The sequence below is a fragment of the Macaca nemestrina genome, chromosome 17, assembly GCF_043159975.1.
Source record: "Macaca nemestrina isolate mMacNem1 chromosome 17, mMacNem.hap1, whole genome shotgun sequence".
NCBI classification, from domain to species: domain Eukaryota; kingdom Metazoa; phylum Chordata; class Mammalia; order Primates; family Cercopithecidae; genus Macaca; species Macaca nemestrina.
The window spans coordinates 70,000,508-70,010,994 of NC_092141.1; the positions used below are offsets into that span (position 1 = coordinate 70,000,508).

The 10,487-nt window shown below is 58.5% G+C and overlaps 1 protein-coding gene across 7 annotated transcripts in view; it reads left to right on the forward strand.

Annotated features, from left to right (window-relative positions):
• Nucleotides 1–9,725, forward strand: part of LOC105468357 (corticotropin releasing hormone receptor 1) — a 50,949-nt gene extending 41,224 nt beyond the window's left edge. For 6 of the 7 annotated variants that reach the window (XM_011718492.2, XM_011718499.2, XM_011718508.2 and 3 more), the window contains 9 exons: nucleotides 3,099–3,205; nucleotides 3,962–4,082; nucleotides 4,291–4,444; nucleotides 4,757–4,817; nucleotides 7,013–7,085; nucleotides 7,336–7,421; nucleotides 7,596–7,731; nucleotides 7,889–7,930; nucleotides 8,509–9,725. In XM_011718492.2, the coding sequence (XP_011716794.1) occupies nucleotides 3,099–3,205; nucleotides 3,962–4,082; nucleotides 4,291–4,444; nucleotides 4,757–4,817; nucleotides 7,013–7,085; nucleotides 7,336–7,421; nucleotides 7,596–7,731; nucleotides 7,889–7,930; nucleotides 8,509–8,649 (921 nt within the window). In that variant the 3' untranslated portion in view covers nucleotides 8,650–9,725. Of the gene's footprint in view, nucleotides 1–3,098; nucleotides 3,206–3,961; nucleotides 4,083–4,290; nucleotides 4,445–4,756; nucleotides 4,818–7,012; nucleotides 7,086–7,335; nucleotides 7,422–7,595; nucleotides 7,732–7,888; nucleotides 7,931–8,137; nucleotides 8,380–8,508 lie in introns of those variants that run through there. The other variant, XM_011718476.3, reaches the window with a different exon arrangement.
• Nucleotides 9,726–10,487: the final 762 nt, after the last annotated feature.

Sequence of the window (10,487 nt, forward strand, 5' to 3'; positions counted from 1 at the left end):
GGTAGCTGTGCCCATTTGTCCTTTGGACATCCCAGCTGCATTGCTGTTATTGTGGCCGTCGGTTGGTGTGTGACTGGCTGTCCCTGGGGGTGCTGCTGACTCTCCTCTCCAGGTGTCACTGGCCACCTCTCAGGGTGTTTCTAGGTGCCTTTTAAGGCCTTGCTGTCTCTCTAAATAATGCTGTCCAGAACTTTGGTTGTTATTGGAAATGTCACAGTGTCACTGGCTTCTGTCTGGGTGACGCAGGACGTATTTGTCTCAGGGTATCGGCAGCCATCCCTCAGGCTGTCTCTCCAGCTGTCTTCTCAAGCTGTTTCTCAGGTTGCATCATGCTGATGTGACCAATAAGAGAGAGGGCTTGAACCTGGCCCGGGCCCGACTGCTCAGGGAGCCACGCTGAGACTCTGTCCTCCGGGAATGGTTTCGCCCGATTCTCCCTCTCAGGCTCTTGGGGAAAAGCCCTCATGGGTGCTATCCTCCTGGCAGGAGGTCCCCCGAGGTTCCTGGGCCCAAAATGGAGCGAGACCACCCCAGAGAGTGCCTCTGCTTTCAATTCCTGCTTGTCCCCCCAGAAATCTCCCAGGGGGCTGGGGACGGTGGCTCTCGCCTGTAATCCCAGCACTTTGGGAGGCCAAGGCAGGTGGATTGCCTGAGCTCAGGAGTTCGAGACCAGCCTGGACAACATGGCGAAAACCCATCTCTACCAAAAAATACAAAATATTAGCTGGGCGTGGTGGCGCATGCCTGTGATCCCAGCTACTCAGGAGGCTGAGGCAGGAGAATCACTTGAACCCAGGAAGCAGAGGCTGCAGTGAGCCAAGATCCTGCCACTGCACAACTCCAGACTGGGCGACAGAGTGAGACTCCATCCCTCCCCCACCCAAAAAAAGAAATGTCCCTGGGAAACCAGGAAAAGAGGGATTTCAAAGCCAGGCAGACTCAGGTTCCAGATGCCGGCTGCATGGCGTGGCCAATTATTCAGTCTCTTCAACGGGAAGAACTGGGATGAGAGGAGCAGTCTCCAAGGGCAGCTGTGGGAAAGAAAAGCAGTGGCATCTGCAGAGCTCTTGGCACAATGCTCAGCATACAGCAGGTGCTTAATAGATGACTCCTCCCCACTCCAACCCCAAGGGCCTGGTGCGGCCTGACTCAGGAGCGAGGTGGGGCCTGGCAGGTGGCAGTGAATGGTCTGCCTGCACACTGTGCCCTCCCGCCCAGCCTGGGCCTGTGAACAAGGCCGGGGTGTCATGCCATGCTCGGCTCCACACATGCTGTCATTACCCAGGGGCTTCTCAGCATGGATTTGTGGAAAATTTAATAAAAGGATATTAAATACCAGCTCCAGACAGCCTGTGATCCGTGCATATCTTCCGGAGCCTCCGGATTGGGGCATCTGCCGCCAGGCACTTAGAGACCCCCCCACTTGCATGGGTGATGGGTCCCCTCTCCTCACTCCCCTCTGTCTCTCTCCTGCCTTTGTTTACACCTCCCTGGATCCCAGTCCTTTGGAGGCTGGAGTTGTTAATGTAATTTCCTGCCATGTTCCAGAAAGCCTCTGCCTGGAAACCAGCTCTGAGAACAGAGCTTCTGTAGGAGCCTCCGGACCTAAGAGGTTCCCGATGAGGATGCCCCTTCAGAAGGGCCTTGGTGGCTGGGCGGAACTGGGCATAGGGTCTTGGCTCCTCCTGGAATGCCTGGTGGATAGGGCTGGACTTGACCTCTGGTTTCGTGTGGGTTCTGTAATTCCAACAGGAAGGCCTGTGGAGTAGCTCCTTGGTGGCTCTGAGAGGATGATGAGGGCCATTGTGAGCTCCCCACTTCTCGGCGCTTGCATGTCACCCGCTTCTGTGCCTCATGATCATTCAGCCCCACCCCAGAGCCTGGAAACGGGGAGGGAGGGAGGTGCTGCCAGGGACCCCTCCTTTCCCAAAGCCACCTGCTTTTCAACACCTGTCTTTCTTTCCTTCACTCACACAACTGCTTCGGAGTTCGACTGCGTGTCAAGCTCTTGGTTTCTAGGCCCTGCTTCTTGGGACCTATAAAAGTGTGGATGGGGCTTTGCTCTGGGGCAGGAGTCTGCAGAGAGCTAGGCATGGGGACTGGCCAGTCCCCTATTATGGGCTGGGGACCTGTTTGCAGCCTTTGTACCTTGCCAGTCTGCACGTGCAGGCAAGAGGTGGTTTTGAAGTTGCGCGACCTCCAGTGCGTCAACATAACCTCTGTGCTGTTTTCCTACAAACTAAAGCCCAGAAGCCCTTCCGGCTCCCCCTGTGGGGTTGCCCTGATGGTTTCAGACGATAACAGATATGAAAATCCTCTGTAAATGGGAAGGCTTCATCACTCTTGGAACTTAAGATTGCTGTAAAGAGGAGGGCAGTGACCTCCATCAGTATATTAAATTCATTAGGAAATAAACCCGGGGAATGTGTTCCAGTCCTGGGAGAGGATCCTGCTCACTTTGCACAGATCCCCTTGGGCCAGGGATGGGGAAGGCCCTGGAAAGTGAGTTATGGAGCCTAAGGAGACTGTTCTGTGCTTTCGGCTGATTCTGTGGATGCCAGAGCCCAGCAGCTGCCCGGCCCCTCCTCGCTCACAGGAGCAGGCGGCGTTGCAGCAGGAGGGATTCAAGGGCGGCCGAGACGGTAGTGACTCAGTTCAGAAATGGGTGGAGAAGATAAATCCCGGGAGGTTGGTGTCTCTGCAGCTGAGAGGTCCACCTGGTGTTCCGACCGGGTGGCAGCATGGGCAGATGCGACTGTGAGGGCGCACCTGTGAGCCGGCCACACACGCTTATGCGTGCAGAGGGGGCGTCCGTGTGGAGTGGGGAATCCCACGTGATGTGGAGACTCAGACACAACACAGAGCAGTGAACAGAGCATGGGATTCAGGGACAGACAGAGCCTCAAACTGGACAGCATTGCTCTGCAGCGAGGCCTGACCCACAGCAGGTACTCAGGAAGGGGGAGTGGCCCTTGAGATCATGACCTGCTCCGTCCCAGCCACCCCCAGGCAATGTCCTCATAGAGCGGCTCCCATCCAGCAGGCGCAAGGGCATGGCTGTGCAGAAAGCTCACCTCTGCCCCTCTCTCCTGCTCCAGAAAAAAAGCAAGGTGCACTACCATGTCGCAGTCATCATCAACTACCTGGGCCACTGTATCTCCCTGGTGGCCCTCCTGGTGGCCTTTGTCCTCTTCCTGCGGCTCAGGTGAGAAGACCCCAGCACTGCGTCCTCTTGTCCCCCGGCCCTAGAGCAGGAGCAGGGTGGAGAAGTGAGAGGAGCAGCTCGAGGTCGGGGTGGGGGTTGCTGGGAGAGGGTGGTAGGGCCTGGCTTATCCGAGAGTCTCAGGTCTCCGGGAACATCTGGCAGAGCCACTCTGCCCCCTCCGCAGTAGCTGCTGGAATGGTGGGGAGGGACAAAGCTTGTTTTATGTCACCCACACCCAGGACGGGCTGCACCCATTGGGGTGACCAGGCAGATGGAACCCTGGAGGTGGGGGCTCCATGGAGTGGTGCCCCATTTCAGGTTCGAAAGTACATGGGCCCTAGCACTACCGCCAAGGATGCAGGTGGCAGAGCCAGGGATGGGGATGGTTGGGATCAGGAGCCGAGCATCAGGGCTGGAGGCTGGGAGCAAGGCTGACCCCTGTGACTGTCCATCCTGGAATGGCAGGGAGTGGAAGGCACCCCCAGGGGAAGCAGGCATCCCCAGGAAGCCAGCTGCCCTGGTCCATGGAGTGCCAGGCAGAGCCTGGGGCTTTTGTCTGGGTGGGTTGCAGGCAGGAAGGGCTCCATGGGGCATTAGGAGAGCCTTGCTGTCACTTCCCTGTGTGACTTGGCCAGTCAGCCCTACCCTGTGCCTCAGTTTCCTCATCTACACATCTGGGTTGGGGTGATGTGGGTGGCCTGCCCCTTATCCTCTCTCTCCTGTCGCTCCCATCATCCACCTGCCCTGCTGCACCAGGAGCATCCGGTGCCTGCGAAACATCATCCACTGGAACCTCATCTCCGCCTTCATCCTGCGCAACGCCACCTGGTTCGTGGTGCAGCTAACCATGAGCCCTGAGGTCCACCAGAGCAACGTGGTGCGTCCTGGCAGGGGAGCGGGGAGCAGGTCAGGCCAAACCCACGTCAGAGAAGGGGCCCAGGTGGGCCTGCCCTGCAGAGGAGGAGCCCACAGAACAGGAGTGGGATCCCAGGGTGTGCCCCGTCCTGCCTGGGGGAGGCCCAGGGCCAGGGTTTGGTGCTGCCCCTGCCCCTTATCATCATCTTTGGTTGGGGGTGGGGTGGCAGGGCTGGTGCAGGTTGGTGACCGCCGCCTACAACTACTTCCATGTGACCAACTTCTTCTGGATGTTCGGTGAGGGCTGCTACCTGCACACAGCCATCGTGCTCACCTACTCCACCGACCGGCTGCGCAAGTGGATGTTCATCTGCATCGGCTGGGGTGAGCTGGGCAGCCACCACCCCAGCCTGGGCAGTGGCAGCCACCGTGCTGCCGTCTCCTCACCCAGACTCAGGCCAGAGGGCTGGGGGGCCTGAGGGATGGAGGTCGGGTTGGGGCAGTGGGGTGTGTGCCATAGCCCTCTGCTCCTCTTGGGGGTGGGGGGCAGCAGGAGCACCTTGAAGGAGGTGTGTGAGTTTGAGATCCACCCTGGGTAACCCTAGACCGCCTGGAGCCTGGGCTGCACTGGGGTCCTCCAGGCCCACATCCCCCAGCCCCCGCTGAGGGCTCTGTGACAGCCCATCTCTCCCCCAGGTGTGCCCTTCCCCATCATTGTGGCCTGGGCCATTGGGAAGCTGTACTACGACAATGAGAAGTAAGTCACCTCCTTTCCCTTCCTGCCCCCAAGGTTTAGGCTCCCAGCCTAGCTTGGTGACACTCCCAAGGGCCTTGGGCCATGCTGGCTTTCCCCTCAGGACCATGGCTTCTGCATCTGTAAAGGGAGGGATCTGGGGGGTTGGACTCATTCAGAGGGTCCCTGCCTGTGCTCTGCCTGGGTGGGACTGGACAAGCAGGATCCAGCCTCCTTTATCTGCCTTGAGCTTACACAGGAAGCAGCCTGGAGCCAGACTGCCCAGGTTCAGAATCGTGGCTCCGTCATTAAATAGCTGTGTGACCTTGGACGGATTACTGCAGCGTGCCTCAGTTTCCTCATCTATAAAATGGACATACTGCCTCAAAGGGCTGTTGTGGGGTGATATCAGTCCATCTATATTAAGCATTTAGAATCGGACCTGGCACATAGAGCAAATGCTGTATAAATGTGTTCTCGTAATATTAAGACATCTTAATAGAAGAGTCCGTGAATTTAACAGAAGTGGACCTAGATGATCCCAGAGGCTTCTTCCAGCTCTGAAGTTCTTTGGTTCCTTATGAAACGGACTCAGGTGTTTCCAGTCGTGCCTGGAAACTTGATTTCTGCTGCAGTGGTGCTCAGCCTTGGCTCACATTAGAATCACCTGGGATGCTTCGAAAAGTACCAGTGCCCAGGCTTCACCGCCAGAGAGTCAGGTGTAATTAGTCTGGGGTGTGGCCTGGCACCCAGAATTCTTGAAAACTGCCCGGGTGATTCTAATGTGCAGCTAAGATTGAGAACCACTGAGAGAGAGGGGGGCAGAAAAGGTGGACGTGGATGGCAGGGGAGCCCCAGGACCTTGTTTGCCAAACAGGTGTTCCCAGGAACCTATCTGACTGACTGACCTGGCGTCCAAGTGGCCTCCACCACAGTGACAAGCCCTCTCCTCACCCCACGGAGGGGAGGGGGCCTGCATGGCATTGGGCTGACGAAGGAACCTGGAAGATTATCTTGCGTGTTTAGGAGGTTGACTCCCTCCTGACTCAGGCTAGCTGAGGCCTTGGGAGGCCGAGGCGGGCGGATCACTTGAGGTCAGGAGTTTGAGACCAGGCTGGCCAACATGGTGAAACCCCATATCTACTAAAAAAAAATACAAAAATTAGCTGGGTGTGGTGGTGCGCACCTGTAGTGCCAGCTACTTGGGAAGGCTGAGGCAAGAGACTCTCTTGAACCCAGGAGGCAGAGGTTGCAGTGAGCCAAGATCGTGCCACTGCTCTCCAGCCTGGGCAACAGAGCGAGACTCCACAAGCCTCAAAAAACAAAGCAAAACAAAAACTGTTTGGGCTAAAGGAGAAAGTGAGTCTGAGCGGCTCTGAAGCCCCACCTGGTGGTGAAAATTCAACACTGCAACAGAGGGGATCTGGGTGTGAGAAAGCAGAAACGAACTTGCAGACCAGAGGCTCAAGGACTGGACCCAGCCCACAGAAGCTGTGTGTGGCCGGCAGGGTGTTTTCTGGAAACTCGATTTTGTGGCCAAGCTTTAAAAAATCCAAAGGTTTCGTATACAAATCTCAATTTCTGGCTTATGAGATCTAGCCACTGGGGGTCTTCTTACCCACGAGGACATAAGGGCTTCCAGTTTGTCTGGTCCCCACCCACTCCCCAGGCCTCCCTGGAGCTTGCTGGAGGGACGCTCAGGAAAATGCAAAGCAGTTACCCCCTGCAGCAGGTAGAACCTGTGCAGATGTTCCTCTCAAGGTCGTTCGGGCTGCGATTGGACAGGTTCAGGCTGAGACTGAGAACTGCTGGGTGCCCACTGGGTGACAGGTATGGCACCACTCCCACCAGCAGCCCCCCAGAGGACATGCTGGGCCTCAGCCACAGCCAGGGGACCGTGAGGAGGAGCCAAGGATGCAGCTTGCGTATTGAGCTCACGCCCGTTCCCGGCCACGCAGTCTTTCCCACTGTCTGCCTCCTGCCCCGATGCTTGCTTCCAACTTTGCATCTCATCACAGAGGATGCTGTCCATTCTGCAGATGGGACAACTGAGGCTTGGCAGTGGGATCAAGTGACTTGACCTTCTGCCAGGGTTGGAATTGGGACGTCTACCTCCTGGCTTCCAGCCCCAGTCCTATCCTGGTCAAGCACTGTCCCTCCCCATGCCACCGAGGCAGATGCAGATGATGACTCCTCCCCTTTCCTCTGTGGCCTTCTAGGTGCTGGTTTGGCAAAAGGCCTGGGGTGTACACCGACTATATCTACCAGGGCCCCATGATCCTGGTCCTGCTGGTAAGAACCTGGGTAGGGGCAGGAGACAGGGCCCAGTGGGGAGGGGCGATCAATGCCAACCGTGGACAGAAAGGACCCCTCTGCCTAGAGGTGGGGGCCACCCAAGGAGGGGGCATGGGCCAGGGATGTGCAGCTGCTCCTGAGGCGGAGGGAGAACAGCAGGAGCACTGAGGCCAGAGAGGCCAGAACTGAGAAGCCTGGGTCCCCAGCCTCTTGCACACTCCAGCCCGCTGGTGTGCTCAAATTGCAGATCAATTTCATCTTCCTTTTCAATATCGTCCGCATCCTCATGACCAAGCTCCGGGCATCCACCACGTCTGAGACCATTCAGTACAGGTAACCGGGGACCACCTCCCCCAGGCCTCCCCCTGATGAAACCCCTGCTCCCCATGCCTCTCACGTGCCAGAGACCTGCCACTCCCTCCCCCGACCTGGCCCTCTGCTGAGCCAGCGGGCAGCCAGTCCTGGGGTGGGCTATGACTCCAAGCCTCCCCACCTGCCCCACCCCAGGAAGGCTGTGAAAGCCACTCTGGTGCTGCTGCCCCTCCTGGGCATCACCTACATGCTGTTCTTCGTCAATCCCGGGGAGGATGAGGTCTCCCGGGTCGTCTTCATCTACTTCAACTCCTTCCTGGAATCCTTCCAGGTACAGCCCTGGAGGGGCACACTGGCACCTCCTTGGGTGGGGATTCTCCCAAGCAGATGCCTGGAGGGTAGGAGGCCAGGGAGAAGCAAGGGGCAGCCCAGAGGCTGGGTGGGCAACACCTGTGACCGACCTTTGACGCCTCCTCTCTCCTCCCCAGGGCTTCTTTGTGTCTGTGTTCTACTGTTTCCTCAACAGTGAGGTGAGGACCTGGGGGCCCTGCGGCGGGGCTCAGGGCTGCAAGGCCTGTTGGGGCTGGTGATAGTCTAGAGCCTTCTCCTCCCCTCCCAGGGCTGGCTCCCTCCCTCCCTGTTCCTCCTAGGTCCCTAGGGGGATGCTGCTGGGAGCCCCAGGCCGGCCCCTCCCACCTGTCCACTCCCACAGTGACAGCTCTCTCCTTTGCTCTCAGAGGCCGCTGGCACCAGGCTGGAAGCCAGAGCTCCAGTATCTTTGATGAGCCTGTGACAACCAGGAAGGGCTGAGCCCTGGGCAGGGGATATGTGTGGGTTGAGAGCAGGAAGCCTTGATGGCAAAGGCCATATGGTGTCTTCGTGTGGGTTAGAAAAGGGTGCCCCTTCCCCAGGACATTTGAGAAACCTGTTCCGGCAAATATGCAAAGCAGCCATGTTAAGGCTGTGAGTGCCATCGCCTCCTGAGGACTTCTGTGTACTCAGCTGACCTGCACAGCCTCTTACCTGCACAGCTGCTCATGCCGACCCAGGGGAGGGAGGGGGTCCTGAGCGCCAGGCTCAGATGTCATGCTCCTTCCTGTGCCCACAGGTCCGCTCTGCCATCCGGAAGAGATGGCACCGGTGGCAGGACAAGCACTCGATCCGTGCCCGAGTGGCCCGCGCCATGTCCATCCCCACCTCCCCCACCCGTGTCAGCTTTCACAGCATCAAGCAGTCCACAGCAGTCTGAGCTGGCAGGTCATGGAGCAGCCCTCAAAGAGCTGTGTCTGGGGGGATGATGGCCAGGCTCCCTGACCACCCTGCCTGTGGACGTGACCTGTTAGGTCTCATGCCCACTCCCCCAGGAGCAGCTGGCACTGACAGCCTGGGGGGCCACTCTCCCCCTGCAGCTGTGCAGGACTGTAGCTCATGAGTGGAAAGTCATCTACAGGACTGGGCCAGTCCCGGGGCCTCTGGCTTCCCTGCCCAGTCCTCCGTGGAGAAGGGACGTGGAAATGAATGGAAATGGGCTGCTAGACACCCACAGCAGCACGCGCGTCCCTCCAAGGCTGTCTTCTCCCAGAGCACAAGAAGTCCAGCCCACTGGGACCTGGGGCTGCCCTCGGCAACTGTGGGGAGGCCGTTTGCTGCCCCGGGGCATCACGGGCAACTCGTGACAGCCTCTGACTCACCACGATGACGCCTCTGGACCTCAGTGATGCCTTCCGACACCACTGGGAACCAAGGGCCCTCGCTCAGGAACCCTGGAGACAGAAGTCAGGTGTCATCGTCAGACGTGTGGCCACAGCACTAGAGTCACCCCCCAGGCCTCCAGAACCTCATTGACACTGTGGCACTGCCACCAGCAATGCCCTGCCTCGCTGCCTTCATCCTGAACACTTACTACCCTGCAGGCCAGGCCAGCTTCCCCTCACTTAACCACAGGCAGTACCCTCACCCCACACCAGTCACCTCCTGCCCCTTTTCCTCTTTTGTGAGAAGAGGGGGCTGGAGGGGGCAGAGTGGCCTGTGAGCAAGAGCCAGGGGTGTCCCAGCCCCGGCCTCTGGGGCAGAGCTTGTAGCCCCGGATGGCCTCTGGGGCAGGACCACTAGCTAAACAAGCCAGGAGAAGGCTCCTGCCCAAGTGGCTCTTGGGACAACATGCTGCTTACACTCTAGGTGTGGACTGGCTACAGCCCCCACTGACCTGCCCATGTCCAGAGGGACTGGACAGCCAGAGCAGGGCTTTGGGGGGCACTAGAAGATGAGGGTATCGGCTGTGAGGCGGGTGGCTGGTATAAATAATAATATTTATCTTTTCAACCAGCATTTGTGAAGGCCTGGACTCCACAGGGGGCTGGATGGAGAGGGTGTCTCACAGAAGTGGGAGCCATTTCCCAGCTTTCAGGGGTTGCTGTGTTGCTGGGAAACCTGACCCCACTCTCACCCCGGCAAGGATGGTGCCAGGAGAGCCCCCGAGGGCCAGGAGAGGGGTGAGGGCAGAAGGGAGGGCTTCGAGGAACAGGTGGATCTGGCCAGGGCCCCCTTAGTTAGGGACAGCTTGTTGTGAGGAGGTCAAGTAGAGGGAGAGGAGGACCAGGGTTAAGGATGCAGAGGAGGCACACCATGGGTCAGGGGAAGGAACAAAGGAGACAGGAGTGTGTCCCAGCCCTGGGCAGGAGCTGAGCTGAGGAATGGGAAGCAGAATTAGGGTGCTGGGCCACCGGACAGGCCAGAAATGCAGCTATCTCCGCTTGGGCACCACAAGAGACCATCCCTGAGACCCTGAGGTTTCTTGTGCAAACTCGAGGGAAGGGGAGTACAGAGAGGGCAACAGGGAGTGAAGCCAGGCAAGGAAGGCAGGGGAAAGCGGGGAGGCTAGAGAGGGACACAGTAGCCTGTGAGCAAGAGAGGTATGTCCCAGCCCTGGCCAGTGCTGCTCTGATGTGGGCAGCACGCTCTTGGGCTCCCCTGCCTGCTGGCTTCAGTGCCCCCAACTCTGAGCTGGAGCTTGTAGCCCTGGGTGGCCTCTGGGGCAGGACCAACATTCCAACACTGTTGCGGGTGCCTGGAGCTCCCTTCCGCTGG